Source organism: Oryza glaberrima, chromosome 1 (genome assembly GCF_000147395.1).
Source record: "Oryza glaberrima chromosome 1, OglaRS2, whole genome shotgun sequence".
NCBI lineage: Eukaryota > Viridiplantae > Streptophyta > Magnoliopsida > Poales > Poaceae > Oryza > Oryza glaberrima.
The window spans coordinates 20,533,258-20,558,919 of NC_068326.1; the positions used below are offsets into that span (position 1 = coordinate 20,533,258).

The 25,662-nt window shown below is 41.0% G+C and overlaps 3 protein-coding genes and 1 pseudogene across 3 annotated transcripts; 3 read left to right on the forward strand and 1 right to left on the reverse strand.

Annotated features, from left to right (window-relative positions):
• Nucleotides 1-8,922: 8,922 nt before the first annotated feature.
• On the forward strand, nucleotides 8,923-13,686 carry LOC127761452 (glycerophosphocholine acyltransferase 1). The gene is made up of 8 exons (XM_052285747.1): nucleotides 8,923-9,171; nucleotides 9,310-9,393; nucleotides 9,881-9,938; nucleotides 10,032-10,132; nucleotides 10,554-10,649; nucleotides 10,741-10,834; nucleotides 12,194-12,431; nucleotides 13,054-13,686. Exons 1-8 carry the CDS (start codon nucleotides 9,094-9,096, stop codon nucleotides 13,418-13,420), a joined length of 1,116 nt encoding a protein of 371 aa, XP_052141707.1. The 5' UTR covers nucleotides 8,923-9,093; the 3' UTR covers nucleotides 13,421-13,686.
• A 93-nt stretch (nucleotides 13,687-13,779) lies between these two features.
• Nucleotides 13,780-14,622, forward strand: LOC127761463 (uncharacterized). The gene has a single exon (XM_052285759.1). The coding sequence runs from the start codon at nucleotides 13,906-13,908 to the stop codon at nucleotides 14,281-14,283; it is 378 nt and encodes a 125-aa protein (XP_052141719.1). The 5' UTR covers nucleotides 13,780-13,905; the 3' UTR covers nucleotides 14,284-14,622.
• Nucleotides 14,623-20,758: 6,136 nt separating this feature from the next.
• LOC127766549 (uncharacterized) lies at nucleotides 20,759-21,640 on the reverse strand. Its single transcript, XM_052291624.1, has 2 exons — nucleotides 21,427-21,640; nucleotides 20,759-21,327 (listed from the first exon to the last, which is right to left on the reverse strand). Exons 1-2 carry the CDS (start codon nucleotides 21,544-21,546, stop codon nucleotides 20,884-20,886), a joined length of 564 nt encoding a protein of 187 aa, XP_052147584.1. The 5' UTR covers nucleotides 21,547-21,640; the 3' UTR covers nucleotides 20,759-20,883.
• A 579-nt stretch (nucleotides 21,641-22,219) lies between these two features.
• LOC127760264 (DNA damage-binding protein 1-like) lies at nucleotides 22,220-25,141 on the forward strand (annotated as a pseudogene).
• Nucleotides 25,142-25,662: the final 521 nt, after the last annotated feature.

Consider the following 25,662-nt stretch of genomic DNA (forward strand, 5'->3'; position numbering starts at 1 on the left):
TAAGATATATTTGAGTTCCGCTATACGTACGACGTAACTTTATATACTTGGTACAATTTGCATTTTTAATCGATCTTCGTAAAATGCTATGAATAATTAAAACAGTGTGGTTTATGATAACTTAGATTATATATATTGCTTATCGGAAGGAAAAAACTAACATGATGTGGCTTTACATAGAAGAAAAATAAAATAAACATTTTTTGCGGGGATAAAATAAACATTTTTGACCATAGAATAATCATCCAAGGCCTAAAAACAATTAATGTGGTGTGGCTTAACGAGAGAAATAACATTAATTATACTTAGCCCCTATTTTTTCTGATTAAGATATAGATTCACCTTGGTTTATGCTGGCACGCGTTTCAAACTATTAAACAGTGTAATTGTTCAAAACTTTCTATATAGAAATTGTTTTAAAATATAAAATAAATCATTTTTTAAGTTTGAAATAATTAAACTCAATTAATCATGCACAGATGGCTTTCTTGTTTTGTGTGTCTATACTTAATTTTCATCTTGGGTGGATGCGAAAGAGACCTTAGTATGAATGAACTATATAGTTACATAGAATGTGGAATAACACATAGCCATCCAATCGAGACTCAATGGCTTAGGTCATGTGCTACAACAAATTTAGAGTAATTAATTTCACAAAATCTCACATATTTTGCTTCAAGTTGTACAAAACTATATGAGTTTTGACGCGTTGCATTGGACCATGGTATTATAGTTCTATAGTTTCACAAAACAACACATTATTTATTTTATCTGATATACATATGAATTCAAAATTGAGTAAAGTGCACGAGTAACCCTTAAACTTGTAATAGTGTGTCATTAGGTCCATCGCCCGCAGAATTTCTAGGTCAGCCTAGGCTGCCATTGTCAAGGCCCCTCCTCTTCCTTTGCCAACAGGCGACCCAAGGTCACTCTGGCGAGCGCCCCGTGCGATAGCGCCCGCAGTTATACCGAGAAGAAGGATAAAAAAATGGTGAAAAGATAAAAAGAAGGAGAAGAAAAGAAAGGAAAAGGATAATTTTAAGTGGGTCATAGCCTTGGGGAAAAAGTACGAATTACCCCCCCCCCCCAAAAAAAAAAAAAACTATCGTGGTCGGCCAAATTACCCTCACAAACTTGAAAACCAGACATTGCTCACCCTAAACTTTCAATATCGGACGAATTACCCCCTAGACCCAAACCAGAACGGTTTTATATTCATTTTAAGAGTTTAGGGGCCTAATATGGTTTTGTAGAACTCTAACTATAATATCTGGGGTTACGTTCTATGAAATTTACTCATAAATTTATAGCACGAACATCGTTTGCGGTACACTAGATTACACTATTGTTCCATAAAATTATCTTAGTCGACTCAGGTTGTGTTCGGCAGAGCTGGTTTCCGTCTTTTACCCCTTGTTTTCCGTAGCATGTTTTTTCAAACTTCTAAATGATGTATTTTTAAATATATATATATATATATATATATATGAAAGTTTCTTTTAAAAAACATATTAATCTATTTTTTATTTTTTATGTTTTAAGATAATACTTAATTAATCATACGCTAATAAGTACCCTGTTTTACGTGTGGGATGAGCATATCCCAAGAACAAGTACAATAGTCGATGGATTGGCAATAGGTAGGCCACGTAGACTGCGGTGCAATAGGTTTTAGCTTTACGTGATTATATAAGTTCATTAACGTAACTAAGCGATGTGTTGCAAGTCTCTGAAATTAAAAAGGATGAATAGAGATGAGATGCCGTGTCATTCATATATTGAGTAAAGTTGTGCTATTTAGTGACCTAGTTTTAAAATTGCTTTTCATGTTTTTCTTTTTATGTTATATTAACGTACATTCGGACATACACACTCCGTCCTAAAATAAATTCAATTTTATACATGAATCTGGAAGAATGCGTTGAAATACATCCAAAATCGTAACAATCATTTTATGTATATATTAGTGCAAACGATAAATAAACACAAAATTCAAAATATAATTATACGAGGAGCGACTATGCGTGTCGAATTAATCCACAATCATGCATATTAGAGTGAACAAGAGACGACTGTGATGACGCTCTCTCTCGTGGCCCGATCTTCTAGTGAGGGGGTAACTCTCGCTTTGATCGAGTGCAACGTTTGCGATGTAGCTACCAACCAGAACAAGTCCAGGATGCCATGCAATCGCTACACCACAAACAATGTCGTACCAACCGTGACACGCGGTTGATGATCCCTGCAATGCAAACGAGAGAACACTGCAAGAACAAGATAAGATGCAATCTAAATATTGCGAATAGGTAATTAAGCACAAAAGAATAGTTGCGATTGAAGTGCTAGATCTAATCGACCTGGCAAATCAGTACACCAACTATTGGGGGCTCTAAATCTATAGTCGCTGGCTAATCAAGCGAGGACTAGAGACAATGTGAATGGCACTTGGCAAAATTCAACTAAACAAAACCCAATTGTTCTAGAGGGTGTACATGGACATTTATAGAGAAAAATAGATTTAGTGTTTAGTGCTAACTCGTAGAGGTGGAGGGAGACACTTCTGAGATAGGTCTAATCTATTACAAGGCCTAAGGCCTAAGTTCGGTTTCAGCAATAGCACTGCCTTGTTTTGACGATTCCCGTTGACTCGGAATGAATTTGGATATGAGATTGGATGCGTTTGAAAGGTGATGAGAGAAGTTTTCCATGAAGTCCAAGATCACCCAAATCGGAGTTGGCATAAAGGCGCTAGGTCCGTTTGAAGTCAGTGCTGTCTCCGGAGGCCGAACTGGATTCCAAAACTCATTGGACTTTAATATCTTGTAGATCCTCCATTCATTCGATGTATTCTTTGAAAATGTTTTATACTTCTCATGCTTGGTTTTATGCATATAGTTGATGGTCACATCAGATTGGGTGAGGCCAATCTACCACGCCGCAGTATTTGAGTCACCAAGTTCCACACCATTATCCAAAAAGGCGCCGTTGAGTTCTTACGTCTCATGACCAGCGCCCTCTATCTCTAAATCCTGGCTTCGCCACTTGAGAGAGAGGAGGAAGAATAGGAGGGAGTGAGAACGACATGCATGGCCCCATCATTTTTTTAATTATTTTTGGTGTAACTGACATGTGAGTCCACGGTTTTTATTATTTTCCAAATTAAATTGTCACGTAAGTATCACGCCAATACCATGTGGGAGGAGGACTTAGTCAAATTAGCCACGTAGGTGCCATGTCAGCCAAAACCGGATACAATACTGTCAAAAAACCTTGTTTATACTGGTTTTGTAAGTTGGGGGACCCGTTGTATCTAGTTTTTGGTTCAAGGATGAAAATAGTATTTGGTGTCATGTTAAGGGACCTTAAATGAACTTATTCCAAAGTAGTAAGACACATTTGGGCCTTTGGCCCAACCTAACGATTGGGTTGATCAGGACTCATGCAGGCCAAAGTTGAAGGGTAATCTCTTTTTATAAAACTCATGCATTTTATTGATAGATAACTAGGTGGAAAAAGTACGAATTACCCCCCGAACTATCGCGGTCATCAGAATTACCCCCCCGAACCACAAAACCGGACATTCTTCATCCCCAACTATGCAAACCGGACGAATTACCCCCCTCAAACCAATTCAGAGCGGTTTTGTCCAACGTGGCGCACGTGGCAATCCAGTCAGCGTTTTTTTAAATAAAAAATTGTGGGACCCACCTTCCATACTCTTCTCTTCTTCCTCTCTCTCTATTCTCTCTCTATCGCTTTCTCTCTCTCGCGGCTCGCGGGGGCGGCAAGGACGGCGACGGCGGAGGCAGCGGCGGCGACGAGGCGAGGCGACGGCGGCGGCGGAGGCAGCGAGCGCGGGGAGGCGAGTGGCGGGGCAGGGCGGCGGAGAAGGCGAGCGGCGGCAGGAGCTCGCGCTGCTCGCGGAGGAGGCGAGCGGCGGCGGGGTGCGGCGGAGGAGGCAACGGCGGCGGTGAGGCGAGGTGGTAGAGAGGGAAGAGGCGGCCGGCGAGCCCGGTCGAGCTCCGCCGCCTCGAGGGCCTCACGACGGGAGGAGGGAGAGGGGGAGAGGGGAGCTCCGCCGCCGCCGACCGCCGCACCTCTCCCCTCCCCCATCTTTCATCGGCCGCTCCGCCGCACCCCGCCGCCGTCGCCGCCTCCTCCGCCGCACCCCGCCGCCGCTCGCCTCCCCGCGCTCGCTGCCTCCGCCGCCGCCTCGCCTCGCCGCCACCGCTGCCTCTGCCGTCGCTGACCGCCCGTCCCCGTGCCGTACTCGCGGTGCACGCAGCGCGAGCCGCGAGAGAGAAAAAGCGAGAGAGAGAGAGAGAGAGAGAGAGAGAATAGAGAGAGAGGAAGAAGAGAAGAGTATGGTAGGCGGGTCCCACAATTTTTTAATTAAAAAACGCTGACTGGATTGCCACGTGTGCGCCACGTTGGACAAAACCGCTCTTAATTGGTTCGAGGGGGGTAATTCGTCTGGTTTGCATAGTTGGGGGGGGGGTGAAGAATGTCCGATTTCTTAGTTCAGGGGGGTAATTCGGATGATAGTTTGGGGGAGGAGGGGTAATTCATATTTTTTCCTAACTAGGTAACTGAGTTATCCTCGTAGGGAAGTCATCTCTAAGTACAAGCAGTTTTTGCCAAAAAAAAAACTTGAAGATGATCAAATTAAGATAAGCTCCTAAAATTTGCTAGGAAGGATTTATAAGAAACTAGAAAAGGCAATCAAGTCCTTCTTTTCTCTACTAGATAGCAAGCTAGATCCATAGCTGCAACGATGATGAAGAAACTAAGAGTAGCTAAAAATAAAGGTGCAAGGAAGCATACCTACAAGGAGCCTCCACTTGGAGGTTAAGGCTTCCATGATAAAATCATGAAAATTCTGCTTCTCTTTGAAGATGCACCGTCAGTGATGAAGAAGGATTGCAACCTTGTGGTTGCCTTGTTATAAATGAACCAAATGACCGATGCAACCTTTTGTGAAGCAAATTTTTTTTGGAGGCGTCTATGCCAAACCCGGAGACCACTTCATGAATGGATTTGGTTGGAATCTATAGATGACCACCGGGACAAGAGAAACGTGACGCCGCCGAATTCTTGCACTACACAAATGTATCAAAAAGAAAAAGAAAACAAAGAGGAAAACATTACTTCGGGAACTGAGTCACTGAATCGATGGAGGAAAAGGGCCAGACGAAGAGGAAGGAAGACGATACTTTTTTTTCGCCTGAAGGAGTCACCAATAGTGGGAGTTGAAGTGTAATCTTAAACACGTATAAACTTATCCTCTATTACCGAATATTAGGTGCACATATTACGACAATTTTCAGCTCGCTGGTCATGCTACTAATCATTTCATTGAGAACAAAGTAAAATACCATCCTGTCTTCCAAGTTCCAAGACAGGCAACTTGAGCTCCTAAAAGGCTAAAATACCATCCTGACATAGATTTGAGGAGCCAAAAAGGGGTACGATATCTTCCGGCAATGCAGACAAACGCCAACCGGCAAAACGCCAAGGAACGCCAAGGAAAGAAGAGAAGACGGCAGCGCCAGGCTGGGGGCGCCGTAGATCTGTGAGCAAAACCGGCAGCCAGCTGCGCTGCAGCCAAAAAGAGTCTATTGGCTGTCTTCTTTTCTCACGGGAAGGTTTCCTGCACATGAGCGCAACAATTTATTATCGTGTGATTAATTAAATATTAGTTAAAATAAATTTTAAATATATATTAATATGGTTCTTTAAAATTATTTCAGGTTGTGGAAACATAAGAGTAAAAAGAGGAAATATAAATTGGGAAGAGGCGATAAAGAACACATCCTTATAAATGGCGTGGGTTTTAAGGAAAGAAATAAAACTTTTTTTCATTGGCTTTTTCAAAAATACTTTTTGAATCAATTTTTAACGTATTAGAATAAAATTAAAATTTATTTTACGATCCATCGTCTATCCTCGTTTCAGAATGAAGCATTGGCATGGTTGTCTCTTATAGTTGTTGGGATCCTCTGCAGTAGGTGAACAGTAAAATACCATCTCTCCGGCCATAAATATTTAGCGCCGTTGACTTTTTAAACATGTTTAACCGTTCGTTTTATTCAAAAAGTTTAAGTAATTATTAATTATTTTCCTATCATTTTATTTATTGTTAAATATATTTTTATGTATACATATAGTTTTACATATTTAACAAAATATATTTAAAAAAGTTAACGGCGTCAAATATTTAAAGACGGAGGGAGTATATATTAGCTAAGTACTATTTTTTCACCGTTGGATCTAGAATGAATGGATGATATAAATCGCTACAGTAACATGACAAATTTAAACAGTAATAAACAGTGCGTGAACTGTAGAACTGGTACAGTGCTCAGATTAGCTGCGTAGCAGACTCAGATGGACACAGGTCGTCTGCAGTGCAGTACTGCATGCTGATATGTGGGCCCCACAGCCCTCGGGCCCATATGTCAGCCTGCAGTGCAGTACTGCAGGGGATCTCAATTGGACTCAGATTGTTGGAGGTACAATTCTTTCTCTATTTTAGAGGATCTAGATCCGTATCAGATAGGGGTACATGGAGCCCTCGAACCCATGTCCATGTGTTTTCTGCTTGTCTTTAGTTAATTATTGGTTCGTAATCACATTTGTAAAGTGCTTCCTATAAAACAATGTAGTTCTATTTAAAAGACAAATTACCAACGAAGAAAATGACCTAGATAAAGTTGTCATCTTAACTCTAACCAAACCCCATTTAATAAAAGACACTAAAGTATTTCTCTTCCACCTTAACATTTGTGGATGAAGTTCTACTATAAAAGTGCACTTATTTTGGATAAATTTTAAATAAAGGGTGTAAATACATATGCTCCTCTACGCAATTGCACTTTTAAATTGCGATGCCCCAAAATATCCTTAATAACGTGTGAAGTAAAAATTGTAAGTTAAATGTAGGAAAATGCATTAGGATATTTTGTGAAACATGAAGCATCCAACATGCAAAAAATTAATCTGAAGTAGCAGTAGTAGTACCACCGACGATAATAGTAATAATAATAGTAGTAGTAGTAGTAGTAATAATAATAATAATAATAATAATAATAATAATAATAATAATAATAATAATAATAATAATAATAATAATAATACGACGATGATGAAAATGATGATATGTCGGATTTAGGCCTCTAGCCATTTAGTTATAGCCAAAGGCTTATGCCCAAAGAAACCATACTGGTATCATCCAATTAAAACAAATTATCTATCGAATTGTCGAGTTGAATTAAATATTTCTAAAAATAAACATAGAAAATAGCTTAAAAATATGTGGTACTAAGTAATCTAAGTAGAACAATTTTTTTTAGAAAATATATTTTCTAAAGAGATGTGGAGCAAATAATTCACTGTAATAATTTAATTTGATGAAGTAGCTGAAAACAATTTGACCTAAGACTACTATTGTTAACACAAATTAGGGTGTGTTCTTTTCTCTAATTTTCCAACTCTTACTCTCTCCTTTTTCGTATGCACGTTTACTCTCTCGTTTCCGTACGCACGTTTCATGAATTGTTAAAAGGTGCATCTTTTAAAAAATATATAAAAAACTCCTTTAAAAATATATTGATGTATTTTCAAGTTTTTAGTTAATACTTAATTAATTATGTGCTAATGACTCAACCTTCTCCCGCGAACACAACCTTAGAATAATCAATAGATGTCATGCCCCTGCTCCTTTCTATACTTAATGTCATATACACACACATGAGCAAATCCAATGCTACCATTTCGTTTAGGCTTATGTTTATACGTTAATATCAATTTTAAAGTTTTTTATTGTATATTATTTTACCGTATTTATTTTTAATCGTTAAAGACGTGTATACAAATTTTACTTCTACTACTACTATTATTATTAAAAAAAGTACAGATAAGTATTAGCATAAGCAACACAACGAGCCCAATAGAGTAGGCCTCTACCTCTGTTTATCTTACAAAAGGGTCAGGATATCATTGTTGATTGCTTCTCGCGGGCAGTGATGATGGATGGTTGCGGGCGTACGTGGCACATGACGTGGATCTGACTGTAAAATCGATCCAAGCTTGCACGCTCGGCTTGCAATTGACGCGTGTGCCGCACACACGGTGTCGTGACTCGTGACCGGCGTCGAGGTGCACACTAAAAAGAAAAAAAAACAAAACCAAACTTGCCGGCCACCCAAACCAGCACCAACACGTAAAGCCTTTCTCCGAGCAAAACATCCAAACGGCAAAATATCCCCCACAAAAACTAAAAAGAGAAAAAGAGCAGAGAAAATTAGGCAAGCTCCACGTGTCGGGCTTCCTCCGCGCCGCCGGTCACATCCAACCCAACCCAAACTGCCAGCCACACCCCGGTTGGGAGCTGGGGATAGTATGCACGGAAAACGGAGCGATCCATTAACACATAATTAATTAAGTATTAGTTAATATTTTTAAAAAATTGATTAATTTGATTTTTTAAACAACTTTTATATAAACTTTTTTTAAAAAAACATACATTTAGTAGTTTGAAAAACGTGCGCGTGGAAAATGATGGAGAGTTGTCGGAAAAACTGGGTGCCGAACACACCCCAACCCGGCAACGGCAACCCGACCCAACCTGCGCGCGCCTCCCCGTAGCCGCAGAACGAACCTGATGCCGCGGAGTCGACGCGACGCGAGAGCGCGCACACGTGTTCTTCAGCCAAAGCCGACGTCCCGCCTCGCTGCAGATCGGCCGAGACGCCACGCGAAAACTCGCGAAGAAAACGCAAGGGCGAAAAAGAAGAACAGAGCAGATCAGACCGCGCACCGACCGGTCCACGTGGAACGGACGGCGAGGATGAAGCGACGATTATAGTTTGTTATTATAGTGTTAAAGTATGAACAAACAAACCCACGGGATGGAGCAGATGTGAAAAGAAAAGGAAGGAGGCGGAAAAAAATAAACAAAACAAAAATTAAACAGAAAAAAAAAAGGAAGGAAAGGTGGTGTAGATTGAGCCATTAGAAGCCTTCGGCTTTACGGCTTCGGCGAGAGGAAGGGGAGGGGAAGAGGAGAGGAGGAAGGGACTGGAAGGTTCGATGGCGTCGGAGGTGGAGGACGATGCGGCGGCGGTGCTCACCAACGGCGGTGCCGGCGCCGCGGAAGTCCGGCGGAGGGTGGGTTCTCTTCTCTTTCCCTGACCATATCTCCCGTCCCATTTTTTGTTGTTTCCGTTTTGCCCCTAATTTTCTCCGTTTTTTTGCTAATCTTTTTTGTTCCTTCTTCCTCGGGATGGTTCGTTGTTTGATGCGCAGAGGGACCAAGCGAAGGAGATTCTGTCCAAGCAGGCCGTCAAGATCGCCACCAAGGCCGAGGAGCACGAGCGCTTCATCTTCAAGGTCCGTTCCTCCTATCCTTTTTGCTCATCTCGCGTCGCTTCTTGCTTAAAAATCTTTTTTTTTTTTTGGGGGGGGGGGGGTGTCCATGTTCTCTTTATTCAAATTGTATGCGTAACCTGTTCATTTTGGCGGGCATTGATGCAAATGCTTTAAACGAGCGTCAGAGGGGGTGTATATATGGACTCGTGGTGTTACTGTTTGGGGGCATTTGGGCACAATGTAATGCTGTAGCTTCCAATTTGTGCATCTATTTTTTTAAGGAGCAATTTTCTGCATTTATTGACCCGTACGTGAATTACTGCCTCTGTCCTAAAATATAACAACTTTTGGCTATGAATCTGGACGCACAGTTGTCTAGATTCATAGCTAAAAATGCTTATATTTTGGGACGGAGGGAGTATTTACTACCAGGAGACCAAGATTGCGAACAATAATTGGATGGCTCTGGCTGGATGTTCTTACATGGTGCTGGCTTTTTAATGTGCAGGTCACACACTTGCTGGGTGTTCTTGGATTTGGGACATTTTGCTACCTCCTGGGTGCCAGTAAGCTACTGCAGCATTGATCTGTTCTGTTGGCGTGTTACTGCATCTCAATGTTTTGGTTTGTCACTAAGAATGCTCTGGTTTTGTTTGCAGGACCACAGGATGTGCCGTATGTGTACTGCCTGTTCTATGTCATCTTTGTTCCGCTCCGGTGGATCTACTACCGCTATAAGAAATGGCATTACTATCTCCTGGTGAGTCCAATTATTTTTCAGTTTTTCAGAGTTTACTATCCTGCAAATGTGGGAAGTACCGGTAAACTTGTTTCCACCAAAATTTGTTTATTTTATCTTGACTGCTGGCTGGACAACATGTCTAACAGTTTAGCTATGGTTATTACAACAGGGAAGGTAATTCCCGCTAGGCATTTGTAGTATTTAAGATAGGATATTAGGAATTGCCCTTTACCTGATGAATGCTATGCCTGTGATTTTTGTGCAATTCAACATCATGTTTCCTGGTTTACTCTGCAATGCGAGTGTTCCATTTGGTTAGTGAAAATTGACTCTGTTTTTATGCTCTTATGATAGAAGCATTACAGTTTCAAGCCATTGATTGTTTGGTAAGTCATTAATAATAATCCCCTGTTTTATAAGCATCGTCATTTCTCTGCAGGACTTCTGTTACTATGCCAACACTTTTCTCCTTGTTATGATTCTCTTCTATCCAAAGGATGAAAAGCTTTTCATGGTTTGCTTCTCATTTGCAGAGGTATGGGAAGTTAGAAGTATTCATGTTGATTTCTGGTCTGCACCCATCTCGTAGCTTGTGTGATTTTTTGGTTTGCCATGAATTCTTGCAGGGGCCGCTTGCTTGGGCATTAATTGTGTGGCGCTGCAGCTTGGTTTTTAGCTCATTTGATAAACTTGTTAGTGTTCTGATTCACCTTTTGCCTGGTAAGCGGTCTCACAATTCAACGTCCCAGTTTACTCTCTAGGAAATGTTAGTTACGTAAGTGTAGTATCATTTTAGGGTAGTGAACCACATGATTTACTTGTTTATGGAATCTCTTTTACTATCATTTGCAAGTAAGATACAGAGGATTTACAGCAAAACCTTGTAGCATATTATTCCAATATGGTAGCTCATGATTTTTTAAACTAGCACATTCATTTTTAGTTACTAAACTTCTGGTATTTTTCTTATTGCTGACAATTTCATGCTCTGTTCTAAATAAAGGGTGTTGTGGCCTTGTAAAATGTTGTTTACAAGGGAAAGGCAGTCTATCCATCGTATTAAATTTAGAGGCAATTAAGCGTGAAAATAACCTAGAAATTTAGACCGTTTGGCAGTTGAGCATTTTCTAGTTGTTGTACGGTAGAAATCCTCCTTTTGGATTACAAAATATAGCATGGAACATTTAATGGAAGCATTCTAGCAAGCTGAATTTAGTCAAACCTTTCTTTTTTGCTTCTGCCATGGACATTACTGGCAGCTCCATTCTGTATAGAGGAATAATGACTAGATCCTTATTGTGTATCAAATAGACATGGATACATCTCTTATTTGGAATTGTAAAACGATATATAGTTGTGGAAAACTGGAAGGCCATTTTGCAGTCAAACATTATAAGGTCAGATGGTTGTTTGTTAACTATTAAATGTTATTTACAAGGTTGCTTTCATGACAATTACAAGTGGAATCCGAAAATTTTTTTAGCAACACAAACAGTAAAATGATCAACATTTGTTCTGAGGAATTTGACAAGCGCGTGAGGAACCTCCTGAAATTGTTGGTACCATGGTCACTGGTTGGGTAAGGTCTGCAGAGTGAAGACTTGGGTGCGGGTGTGGGTGTGTGCCTTGGGGGGGGGGGGGGGGGGGGGGCTCAGTTCTCAGTTAACTCTGACCGGGCTTGTCCCTGTTGAACTATCAAGCTCTGTGGCTTGTTGGACTAACTTAAGATTTGTTGTTTGATTGGCAATGTGGTACATGGGGCCCCTTTATATGTATGGATGACTGACTTGACCCTTAAGAAAGTAATCCTAATATCATGGAAACCAGCAGCCTGATTGTTATCTCTAATTTTTTGATAAATCTTATCACTTCCTTACCTAATCTTCCAAATGGGTGCCACAAGGATTGCAAGAAGTGTTGGTCTACGACCATAACAGTTGACAACCTCAAGTTCCAGATATGAAACAGACCTGTCTGTACTAAATGTATTAGGGTTATATGTACTTATATTCTCCATCCGGCGCATTTTAAAATATTTTGAGATTACATGACTGACATACTGGCAAATAATTTTTACAGGCATAGTTATATTCACTATCCGGTGGTGGAATCCACAAACTTTTGCTGCGATGCATCCAGAAGGAAGAGCAGCCAGAGTCACATGGCCTTATGTGGAGGACAAATCATACCTGTGGACATGGCTGTTTGCTGTTCCTCTAGCTGCTTACACCCTGTGGCAACTTATGTATTTTCTCATAGTTAATGTGCTGCGTCGGCAAAGGCTGTTAAAGGATCCTGAAGTCATGACATCATACAGGTACATCTTTGTTGTTCTTGGCAGTGTACCTATGTAGTTGGATTACATTGCTTGATATACAGTACGGTATTAATGTTGACTTAAAAGATATAAACTCATAGAGCTAAAATGGCTGGAATTATGAATTAGAGTGTCGAAAAGACGAATTGCAATGGCAGGTTACATGGATAGTTTTGCACCTGGAACCCTGTGATTGGCACACTCAATACACTAAGACCAGTAGGTAATAGTTGGCCCATTTCCGTTCAACTAAGTGAACTAAGTTTCAGTTTTGAACCCCTGAAAATGATATTTAGACCCACTCCCATTCAAATAATATGGGTAAATTCACGGGCCTGTGGTTGTATCCTTAAACATTTTTTTAGACAATCCTTGAACAACATTGTAGTGACATGTGTGCACTACCGTTTTGATCTAGTTTACATTTGTTCTCTTAGCACACCTTTTCCTAAAAGTTTCTGCTCTTGATCATTTTTAGCTGTGTCTTTTACTGCACAATAGTTTCCAATTGTTCTAGCTTAACAGGTTAGTTTGGTAACTGTTCACAGTTTTAAACAGTGTTTGGTCATGAAAGAACATGAAGTAGCCCAATAATGTGTGTTTCTTCATGAATTTCTTGTAGGGAGCTCTCAAAGAAAGCACAGAAAGCAAACAACATCTGGTGGAGACTCAGCGGGCTTCTTGGCGACAGGAACCGGCCACTCATGTACATACTACTCCAAGCGCTGTTCACGGTGGCGACAATGGCGCTTACCGTTCCCATATTCCTGTCCTTCCAGATGCATGTGGTCTTTCAGATACTCAAGGTGTGCGCGTCGACATGGAACGGTGGAAGCTTCATCCTGGAGGTGATGCCTAGGCAAGTCGTCCAGAAGGAGAAGAAGAAGCTAGAGATGAAGCCCATGGAAGAGGCTAATTCGAGCCAGAATGCTGAAGAATCACAAGGGGACCTGTCAGCAAACGGCCAACACTCATCCGAGCATAGCTAAGTCACTGAAAAACCAAACCATCTCAAACGGTAGCATTTTTCATTTTTTCACCAGTTAATACACTGTGGATAGCTTCTCTGTGTGTTGTGTGCTCGAAACAAATTATCCATGTTCTGTTGGGTTGAGAATTTTGATGCGTGTGTGAGGTTTGATCTATTCAGACTCCAGGCAGGGAGCATTTCTCAGGTAGAAAACTATTTTTCTTTTCCCAGTCAACCCATGATATTCACTGAAACTTCTGATATTGACCATGACAAATTTCCGTGCGTGACCCGTCATCTGCTAGTACTTGCTGGACAAGTTATTACATGACTAGTACGTAATTTCGCTGAAGTACACTGCGTTTACGTGTTTGGCTTGGGTCTTGGGTCCTTGGGGCTCTATATATACCTCGTTTCTCCAGGCCGGTAAAAAGTTCTTTTCTTTAGCTTCTGGCCTTCTGCTGCTCCGATCTACTACTACTTATTACGTACTCGCATCTCACCATGAAGCCGCTATCGCTTCTGTCAGCGCTCGCCCTGGCGTTCCACGCGGTCAACACGGGCGTCGCCGTGTACCGCAGCCGCGCCGACGCCGCGGCCGTGGCGCTCGTGCTCGCGTCCTCGCTCGCGCTCGCGCTGCTCTTCCTCTGCCTGCGCCTCTACGAGGGCGCGCCCCCCGCCGAGGCCGCGAGGCGCCGGTGGCTGCGCCGCGCCGTCTGGCTGCTCTCCGCGGCGCTCACGGCGGCGTTCACGCGCCGCGTCGCGGGCGCAATGCCGCCAGCGGGGGCCGTCCTCGTGTGGGCGATGAGCGCGGCGACCGCTGGCGGAGGGTTCTACGCCCTCGTCGTCGTCGACGACGGCCGCGATCTCGGCGCAAAATAGCTAATTAATAATAATAATAATAATAATAATAAATGCATATGATGCGTATATATATGTGACGTGAGTTACTTGCTAGTCAGGCGATCCATAGAAACAAAATAATACTACTATTAAAAGGGATCAAAAGTACACAAAATGTGTACGTATGAGCACTTCACGCTCGTGTCGATGTTCAGCTAGCCCAGTGGATGCAGTACGAACCAATACCAGCATGCTCTGCTGGCTATGGTGTTATACAGTGCTTGTTATTGTGATTATTCGTTGAGCTCTATATGTAGTGTGGTTGTTGTTGATTAGGGATCTCAATTTGATATCAACAAAGGATTATATATTTATCCATTGAGTGATCGATTGATTTTTCTATCAATCATTCTTCTTTTTTTTGTTTCAATATATAGCAGTTCATACAATTTTAATTTTTAAAGGGATGACATTTGTTATCTCTTCCTAAAAATAGGGAAATATTTTTGTCATCTCGCCTCAAGATTGTCCTTTTTGATGAGGAACTAGAATTTAAAAAAAAAGTGAGATTTGCTTAATACTAGCTCTGGGGCTCTGCAGAACCTATTTTTCCTTGAGGACTGCAAAACCACAGTTAATTAACAATGAAACCCCTGTGAAACCTTTGGAACCCTGCCAATTCCATTATATTCGAAAACCAACTATTATAAAAATTACAAGTTGAATGGCCGCGAATTACAAAATTACTTAACTAATAGTTGTTTCTGCTCAACAGCTTAATTCTTGTTATTCTCAAGCTATGTGTAGCTATGGATCTGAACTCTAAAATCTATAGATGACTTCATCACTAAACCTGTAGTTTGTGATATTATGCCTTAAGTTTTAGTTTTAAGATAATTTTGGTGCTAAAATCTGTAGTTTTATAATATATATAGTTGCATACGTATTTTGTGAAATTTACTCGAAAGTTCTAAAATACTACGTAGTATTTTAGAATTTTCGAGTATACTCACTGGAGATGATTTAAACTCTCACGGAGATGTTTCCTTGCATGTCATTTAAATAGTTATAAAATAATTAAAAAGATTTGATAAGATAGATTAATATATTATATATCGTTCCACAAACATATAAGTTCAAATTCAACATCTACAAGTTGTAACAAAAAGAATAAATTAAGCTCAAGCTAGTATGCATATTATCACACCCATTTTTTTTATCAATTCGTAGAAGTTAATTTTTTAAGAAGAAAATAAATTTTACATATTTGTGACGTGATAAAACACATATTAATTTATCTTATTGTTTTTAAAATTTTTAATTATTTAGATAACAGGCAAGAAATAGGTGTTTAAAATCCATTGTCAACTCCACTAAAGAAAGAAAATAATCCATTGTCTGCTACTATGTGTGGTGACGCCACTTTTTAGGTGGAGATGATGTTAAGCAATCTGACGTGATCGCAGTGCGTAAGACTGAATTCTACAGGAAGTTCACCGGCACAAACTAAAGTTGGTGGAAGCAACAAGCAAGTCAAATTAACAAATGATCCGATAATAAACCGTGGGTATATTTATATACTAGGTGAAACCCTGCGCGTTGCTATGAGAATTTACTATGATAATAATAAAAAAAATAATGTGTAAAATAGTTTAAAAAACATAAGATTATATAAGTTGATGTGATTTAAATTTAAATGGTATATAAAATGATGATTCGAATGGCTTTCTGAGAGTTCACTGTGACTCCGCTTTGTTTGTGTACACGGCTCTGTCGAGCATCGTTGTCCATCAACTAATTATATATGTTGGCATACTATTGAAGAGTTCAGTTAAATTACATTTCCGCTTGTCATCTAATTTTTGTTTCATCTTGGGCCGGACACCATCACCATGAGTACCTGCACAATATACATACATAAGAGTTATTACTTTAGAAGACGAGTTTCTAAATCAAAAATAATATACATACGACGCCGTTGTCCAACTCTAGTTTATGACCAATGCAATGATGAAATGCCTCACACATGATAGATGATTCAGGTCGTGATGAATCTTTGGTTGCGCCTGTTAGTTGTGCCACGTTGTAACACGGTCGGACATCAATCAGACAACAGCTTTGGACATCAATCTTCAAATGCGGCGTCTCTGGCCTCCGCTACTAGTCGAGTCATTCCTTCATCCTTCCCTATCCAATTCCCAGTCCTAACCCTTCAAAACTATCGGTGCCGTAGCTCGTGGCTCTACAACAATGGACACCGTAAGTCTTATTCAAAAACTTTCATGAGATATATAAAAATATATGTATACATAAAAGTACATTTAACAATAAATTAAATGATAGGAAAAAAATTAATAATTACTTATTTTTTTAATAAGACGAACAATCAAACGTGTTTAAAAAAATCAACGGCGTTACATATCTAGGGACAGAGAAAGTATATGTGTCAATGTGTGTGTGGTTTTATTGGGGGGAGGGGGGGTTTACTTGTAGAGACAGACTGAGTAAACATTGATTTTTAGGCGGTCAATTTTATAAATTCAAGCAACAGCAAACAATCTCAGCCGTTGGGGACAAGTGATAAGAAACTTACGAGGGGAAAAGATGATCATTTCGAATGAAAAGGAGAGGTGCCAGTCAATTCTTCTTAGATAATGCTGGGAACAAGTCAATAGCACACGGTAAACTAAGTCTGGTTAATTAATTAAGGTGACTTGTGAACTTTGGTTTTGTTTACTTGCTGAGCGAAACAATGCAGCATTAACCCTCCTCTCCGGGCCAACTGACGTGATTTACTGATTAAAAAGATGTAATCTCTACTGATTTTACGCTCTTGCATCGGAGAGATTCACTAATTTACAACTGGCCAACAGAAATAACGCGAGACAGACACAAAAGTGAGATGAAATCCTACTGACAAATATTGCTTACGTTGTTACGGATAAGGATTTTCTACACCTAAGTAAACCATGACACCTATCATTTGTATACGACTCAAATAGTTACAGAGAAAATTGAAAAAAAATTAGTAACATCGTTTGTGATGATACAAGTTTATACACAAATATGCATGACTCAATTTGATCTATGACTAGAGAAACAAAAATAATAAAATCAGACAGTGAATAGTACCCGCACAGTGCATATAAAATTTGTTATTTTTGTTTCTTCATATATCGATCGAATTTAGACTTGCATGTTTGCATGTGTCTTATATTATCATGGACTATCTTATCAAATTTTATAAAAATTTTATATAACTGTTTACATTACATGCATATACCTAGGTGCCATGGCATCTAGTTGTAGAAAATACTTTCTGTACGGGGTACTAATTGACAGTTGCACCCTGCGCCATTATCAATGCCAACCTAAGCACAAGCGAAGTTGTCCAGCCATCTGAGGAAGCATTTATGCAAGGAAAATGCTACTCCTTCCGTCACAATATATAAGTATTTTTAGAATAATGCCAAATCAAACTTTTTAAATTTTAACTATTAATAGAAAAAAAAATTTAAAAAGATTAATCATGTAAATTTGATGTTTACTATATTTATCATTAAACGAACTATTGTATTATACAACTTATCAGGGTTATGGATACCACATATCTAATAGTAGTTGACTAAATCTCGGCAGGACCCATGTCTTATACGGAAACAACCTTCAGATATAGAAGGAGTTTCGCATAAGGAATGATGAATATAGTTCTACATGGAAACGACAAGGGCTACTCGGATTGTATCCATATTGGTTTCTCTAGTTCTACTTGGACAAGGGGACACCTATGGGTATAAATACAAGGCCCCTAGGAGGAGAGGGGACACGGAACAATAGATCAAGACACAAGATCAACATACAAGCCAACATGCGCCAAGACAAGTCGCCGGATATCGACATCAGAGATATGCCTGGACTGACCCTATCCGGTACCTTCAGAGGCCTGCTGTAGGGATCTAGCGCTGTCTCTGATCTCGTCGGGCACGAATTCGAGGAGGAAGACTACCTTGTTGTCGACTACGAGTCAGCACTTCAGACCACCAAGTCAACAACAGATAGATAGGCTACTCCAAATATTGTACCAGTGTGATTACGGTGAATAAGAGCAACGACCGGCTTCAGCCAACAGGAGTAGGGTTATTACCTGACAATTCAGGGGCCCGAACCTATATAAAAATCTCCGTTTCCATCTCTTTTATTACAATCTCGCATATATCTTAGTACCAACGATCTCCATACTATGCAAATACCGGAATCGCGACATCAAACGTCGACACAGCTCTTTTTATTTAAGATATTTTACTTTTATTAGATATTGTTGGTAAAAGTAGCATCTCGGAAACCGTGTCCAGATCCAAAAATGCTTATATTTTAGGACGAAGGGAGTACACAACTTTTTTTTCATGCCAACAAACACGTTTAAAACACCTAATGCTTTGTGATGATATCAAATTGCCAACCACCTTAATCTGAAAAACTCTAAATCCAGATAGCTTTTGAAGATTAAACCGGCTAGTGGAGCCAATTTAGATGAAAGATAAACACACGTCTCGTGGATAGAACGGAAGGTTTTCAGGACAAACCTACAAAGAGAGGATTCGCACTCTCGTGGTGAAGACGGGTAGCTTTCGATGCAAACCAGTGAAGATGGATGAAAACTAGGCTAGAACTAGATAAAAAGTAGATGCAATGCTGAAAAAGTAATTTAATTGGCTATTGTGTTGGAGTAGATTGTATCTTAATTGAACCAACCATAGCCATTATAAAGGGGTTGGTTTTACGTTCTAGAGGATCTTTTTTACGTCTTATTCGGGATAGAAACTAATTAGAATAAAAAATTGCCTTTCCAAGGAAAAAAAACCAAAGAATCAATGTAATTCAACTTGGAGTCGAGGTTAGCTGGTCTGGCCGTCTGACCGACCATATGTCATCGGTCAGACCAGCCCCAAGTCAATGGTCAAGAGCCAAATAGACGACTGCACAGGACATACGTTTTTTCGGGGCCCATATGAAGATGACGACCCAAAGTCCATTTCCCACAACTATAACATGCAAGGCAAATCGTCAAGCCCAGGTGGCCACGCGTACAATACTGCAACATCGTCGCATTGATCCTAATTCCGTGATTGCGTGCGCCGTGGCTGCTACGAGAATGAGACGAGATTGTCGATCCTAATTCCGCACCGTGTTGACCGGCGAGGCAACAATACAGCTTGTGACTCCGAGCGGCAACGGCGATGGCCCTGGACTCTAATCTTCGAGCAGCTCTACAGTATGCAGCTGCTTGCTGAGCTCCTGGCTCCTGCCCTCCCTCTCCTCACTCTTTTAGTAGAACATGACTACATGAGGTCAGCATTACCTTCTTCACTCTTTTATTATTATTATCATATGATATATTTCAAAATATGGTACATTATAGCACATATTGCATCTATATAATTGAACGAAAACATGTTTTATTTATATTAGACATGCTTTTATAAAAAAATTATAGGCCCTCAATGTGTATTTCACCTAGGGCCCCAAATTCATGGAGACGCCCTTGTCGTTGGTCGGACAGGCCTTACGTGTTGAAAACCGAGTCCTTCCAAATATCATCATGCTTTTCTATTTCATGTCTAAGTGTCAAATTTAAATATTAATAACAAGTACAATTGAAAATTTCACCACTCTTTAACTTGATGCTCTTTTTTTTTTTTGCCTTGGCTGATAATAGGATTATAATACCAAGCAACATATTTTAAATTTAGAATATGATTTTAGGGATTTCTATGTTACTAATTTTGCAACCAAGCTCTTTTTAAAAATCTAATTGCCAATAAGACAAGTCGGTAGCCCTAAAGCACTAGTAGATTTGAACTAGATTTGCATTATAATCCAAAGCGGGAATAAGGCGGCAACTTTTGGTGAAATGCATTCAACTCATTATAATCATTTTTTCCGCGATTGCTGATTTGCGCGCGCCTCCTCCCAGCCTTTTTTTTTCTTTTTTTCTACCCTTTTTTTGTTTTCTTTCCCACTTTTTTCTGATTTATTTTTTAATCTTTAGCATGTTTTGAGTTTGAAAGTTTTTAAATTTTAAGTTGAAAATTTTCAAATCTGAACTTGAAAGTTTTTAAATCTCGACTTGAAAGTTTTCAAAATTTTCAAATCTGGACTTGAAAGTTTTTGGATCTCGAGTTGAAAGTTTTCAAATCTCAAATTGAAAGTTTTCAAATTTTTTCAAATCTAGACTTGAAAGTTTTTGAATCTGAGTTGAAAGTTTTCAAAATTTGACTTTAAAATTTAAAACTTAAATCGAAAGTTTTTAAATCTAACTTAAAAAAATTTTCAATCTGTTAGGAAAAAATCTCCATAATCTTTCCTAATTACTATCATTAGTGTTAAGTATATTAACTAACAGAGATAATTAAGACTTAAGAGGGGAGTGCGGAGTGCACGCGCTTGCTAGGAGCCTAGGAGCCCCCTTTTTTTCCCGTTCCTAATTACACAATCATCCATTGCAGCCTGAAACTCCTTGAAATTTACAACAAATTTTCATCTCGAGAACCAGTCGATACTAGTAACACACTAAGCACTGTATAAATACGGTGATTAATACGTACATGTCCTAGTGATCATCAAACCCTGCGGCGACGATCAGTCGGACTCCTGCAGGCCGGCGAGGACGACGGAGCCGACGAAGAGGCCGGCGGCGGCGGCGAGGAGGACGGCGGCGAGGACGGCCTGGAGCGCGACGAGGGCGGCGGAGTCGTCGGGGACGAGGACGACGGCGGCGATGGCGGCGACGAGGAGCGGGAGCGAGACGGAGGCGAGGGCGTCGGGGGAGGCGGCGGCGGCGGCCTCGACGAGGCTGAGGAGGCCGAGGTCCTCGGCCTTGGAGAGGAGGCCGAGCTCCTCGAGCGAGGAGAGCGTGACGCCGAGCTCCTCCGCCCTGGACAGCAGCCCGGCCTTCTCCACCGTGCTCAGCACCTTCCGCCTCTCCAGCTTCTTGAACACGTCCACCTCCACCTCCTCGCTCCCCTCCGCGAATATCCCCGCCCCGAACCACTGCTTCGACCACTTCTCGTCGTACCTGTTCACCTGCACCCCCAATATCCAACCAATTAATCCGCCATGGATGGATCATGGATGAACACATCTCCAATTTCAGTCGAGACGGGGCATGGCTAGCTTGGTTACCTTCTTCTGGGGAGCCATGGCCGTGACCTTGAAGCGCCGCCTCCTCGCGAACGGCGGTGGCGGCCTGGACAGGCAAGACGAAGAGCAGCAGGTGGAGATTGCTGCTTGGACGGCAGCCATTTCTTCCTCCTCCCCTTCTCTCTTCTCTTCTTCCTCCGGCGAAGCAAGAATTCGACGCTTCTTTTTGTTTCTTTTTTTTTTAAGGAAGGAAGAGAGGAATCGGAGTGTGGCCAATGGAGAGCAGCTTATCTCTGGGCTGGGCCCATCGTGTGGGTGATCAAAGCTTGAGCCACAGAAAATGCCACGGTGGATTGGATTTCCTAGTGTAAGCTGTGGAGACATCTCAGCCATTATTCGGGCACCTTTTTGGAAGAAGTTTAATAATTTAACACTTTTTTCAATTACTATAATTATTTTTTATAAGGATGATATATGAAATCATCTGAGTGAATGAAAGTGGACCAAAATATCAAATAACCGAAACCCATTTACGGAGGATTAAATTATATTATCAAATCTCTCCTTTTTTTTTGGCCGTTGGTTGGGTAATTGAACGGCTGAGATCAGAGAGTGAAACGAACTTGCTCGAATCAACAAGCTTGGTTACCTTCTCACGTGTGTTCATGGGCCCAAATCAACAGCCCAGGTGTGTTTCTGGTCCGGAGAGTGGAGGCGGCCTCGAAAGCAAGTAGATAGCCCAAAGCCCAATCTAAGAGGGCCCATTGGCCCAGATCGACGACCACAAGACAACCCGCCGTGCGGCCCGCCTGGCAGTTTGCTTTTGCTCCACCCACCACCACCGCTGCTTCCAAGTTCCAACCGCTCCCTCTCTCGTCGCTGAGCTCTCCTCCGGTGGGCGGCGCGGCGATGGCGGGGGACCCGGCGGCGGCGGCAGCGGCGGTTGGGGCGATGAGGCCGTGGAACTACGTGGTGACGGCGCACAAGCTGACGGTCGTCGCCCGCTCCTGCGTCGGCAACTTCACCGCGCCCGATCACCTCGACCTCTCGTAAGCGTTCGCCTCGCTTGTTCGCTCGATCGATCACGCATTCACCGCACGTGCCTGCTCCTCCTCCTCCGCGGGATCGCGGCGGGCGCTAGGGCTTTGCGGCTGTGTGTTGGTTTTTTTTTTTTTTACCCGCTTAAACCCTATTTCCCCCGTCGATGTTTGCTGTGATGATCGATTCGATGCTTTCGTGCTAGGTTGATCGTACTACACCGAGGTGGAGGTGCTCCCCCTTTTTTTTTTGTTTTTTGGAATGGGGCGTGCTTGCGATTTGCGTCCCAATTTGGACACAGTGGGTTTTGTGGGAAATTTAAGAGCTCCCCCGTGTATTTGTTCTATTTTTCCTTCTCCATGTATTGTTGTTTGGAATTCTCAGTTCGTGTAGCACACTAGTCATTCACACTAGTCATTCATCAGAAATGGGCTTGTGGATTCAGTTGTAGTGGATGTTAGCCTACTCATTTATTTTAAAAAAAATTCGTGGTACTGTGATGATGGTGAAGCAGTAAAACATCTGTGAGTTAATAAAACTTAGATTGATTGTGTTTTTCTAATATGTTTTTTTGTGTGTATTTGACTTCTATTTTTCTCCAAAATTTTATGTACATCCTTCATTTGTTTGGGCTAAAGCTTGACCGTACAACAACTTTCAGGAAATGTACCCGTATTGAGATTGGAGTATCTGCTTACTCATCAGGGTCTTCAGGTCAGACAGATTTGCCTCGACCAGAATATGTTCCTTCTGTTTGAACCTATCTATTATTATGGACAGCAAATAACTGTGCCTTGTTGTTAGCATCAATTGTTGAAAAGGTGTTTTTTAAGGTTATTCATAATGGCTACTGTTGTTCAGATAAATGCTGATATACTTTTAGTTGACAAGTTAGAATTTGTCCTGGCAGATCAACTGGTTACATGATATTCTTACAACTATAACTCTGTAAGACCTTTTCTTTCCTTACCAGCCTATTCTTGATGCACCTGTGTATGGAAGAATTGCAACAATTGAGCTCTTCCGTCCTTGTGTAAGTTTGTACTCTGTTTCTCCAGCTAAAAAATTGAAAGATTCTCCCTGCCTTCAGACAGTATTGTTGTAGGACTGATCTTAAGATCTTATGTTTTCCGGTCCCATCGTTATGGTATATTTGCAAACGAAAAATAATTTGTGAATAAAACTTTTATATACGTGTTTTTAGCAATCTAAAAGTAAAAGCTGAAAAATAAATTTCAATAAAAAAAACCCCAAAATCAACTCTAAATTTAAAGTTAAAAATTAAAATTTTAGTTGAAAAGCATAAGCATAAGCGAAAAGATAAGGCTCTTCATTCCTAGAATGAAACTCAAGAATCAAGATTCTCTTTTCATTTGTACGGAGAGATACAGATATTGTGTTCTTCACTGGGATGGGAGTAAGTCAAAGCTTCTTACAAGGTTTGATCTCTCCATCATCACATTATTTTTATATAGATTCCCAACCCCTCTCCCTCGTTTTCCGCGCGTACGCTTTTCAAACTGCTAAACAGTGCGTTTTTTTAAAAAAGTTTCTATACGAAAGTTGTTTAAAAAATTCAAATTAATCCATTTTTTAAAAAATATTAGCTGATACTTAATTAATCACGCGTTAATGGACCGTTCTGTTTTTCGTGCGGGAGATTGGGTTCCCAACCCTACTATCCGAACACAACCTAAAATATGTATCCGTGGCAACGGTATTTTTCCTGCATTCAAACATTCAGATGGTTTTAAAGTATGCATGTGATAGTGACGTGACTGCCAGACTGACATTAAAGTCCAATCTAGCCCCTTTAGCCTCTCAAAGAATTCATTGGAACCAATCATAAACATGCATTCATTCACTTAATCTATCAATATATTTTTGGAGGAGTTATAAATTTAACAATTTTCAGGAATACGCAAAAAGATTGCGCACACCTTAGCAAGTTATTAGGAGTGAGTAGCCATGAGAAGGTTTTGCTTAATTTAAGTATCTATTGGTCTAGTGGGCAGGGAAAATGTTTCACTATGTTAGTTGTAGATGAATGTATGATTACAAGGTTCTGCATCTTTATATTAGGTATTGGCATCTATCAAGTTCTCACCAGACAGCAGAGCAAAGTCATCTTGCAAATTTGTGAACGCTTTTGTCTATTTGAATCAGGAAAATCGGTATGTAATATGCAGGTCGGGGAGAGATGCATCTGACCACATTGGACGCCCTACAAACAAGGGACAGGTACTGTGTTCATGATTTGAAGCATTTATTTTTCCACTTTGTGTTCTGTACAGTTATCAGTTATGTGTTTCTTGTTAACAGACAGATGAACTCAGTAGGGACTATAACACAACCTGGATGACTGCGGTTGAGATGCTCGACGACTACGTTTATATTGGCGCGGACAATTGATATAACATGTTTACCGTGCTCAAGCACCGTGTTGGGAGGCTTTTAGTCATTGGGCAATACCATCTGGGGGACCTGGTGAATAGATTCCATCATGGCCCCCTTGTGATGCAAGATCCAGGCTCAGAAGTAGACCAGATTCCTACCTTCATCTTCGGTGAAAGCGGAATAGACTCAACGCAATAGATTGGATTGATATCGGTGCGGAGTAAATATAGGCACGAAATCTCCCTTATCCACTCAACCGGTTCATAAAAACTGAACCGAGAGAGATAAGGGGAATCGGCAAAATAGGGAAACAGAGATATACACGAGATACAATTCTAACATTCGGCACGGCCAGTGGCGCCATCGGTGTTATTTCCTCTCTTCCACATTACTCCCTCTGTCCCAAAAAAAGACAAACCTTGGGTTTGAATCTGGACATGCATCATGTTCCTTGAGAGGCTGCAGCTTGTCCTCGCTGATTACATCAAGAGCGTTGGCAACCTTACCCACGCGCCGTGGCGGGCATTCTGTACTGACGGCAGGAGCGTAGGTGTGACCCAGGGATTTGTGGACAGTGATCTGATCGAGTCTTTCCTCAGCCTGGAACCAAGCAAGATGGGAGGAGGTTGCACGGATGGTGTGGCTTCATGCGGACGAGCTGTATAAGAGCATCTCCAACAGCCTCTCCATACCACTCTCCAAGCTAAATTTTAGCTGATTTGATAGAAAAACACACTCAAACAGAATGGCTATCCCACTGGCCAAAAGTTAGCAATGGCCAAACATGGGCTCGAGCTAGCCAAACTTGGCCAGCCTTTGGCCACCCTCAGCCACTGGCTATCC

Coding starts and splice junctions, on each gene's coding strand:
- LOC127761452 (XM_052285747.1), top strand. CDS start 9,094: ATGGCGTCGGAGGTGGAGGACGATGCGGCGGCGGTGCTCACCAACGGC. Junction 9,394..9,880: donor ACGAGCGCTTCATCTTCAAG/GTCCGTTCCTCC, acceptor TTTAATGTGCAG/GTCACACACTTGCTGGGTGT. Junction 9,939..10,031: donor TTGCTACCTCCTGGGTGCCA/GTAAGCTACTGC, acceptor TTTTGTTTGCAG/GACCACAGGATGTGCCGTAT.
- LOC127761463 (XM_052285759.1), top strand. CDS start 13,906: ATGAAGCCGCTATCGCTTCTGTCAGCGCTCGCCCTGGCGTTCCACGCG.
- LOC127766549 (XM_052291624.1), bottom strand. CDS start 21,546: ATGGCTGCCGTCCAAGCAGCAATCTCCACCTGCTGCTCTTCGTCTTGC. Junction 21,328..21,426: donor CCATGGCTCCCCAGAAGAAG/GTAACCAAGCTA, acceptor TTGGGGGTGCAG/GTGAACAGGTACGACGAGAA.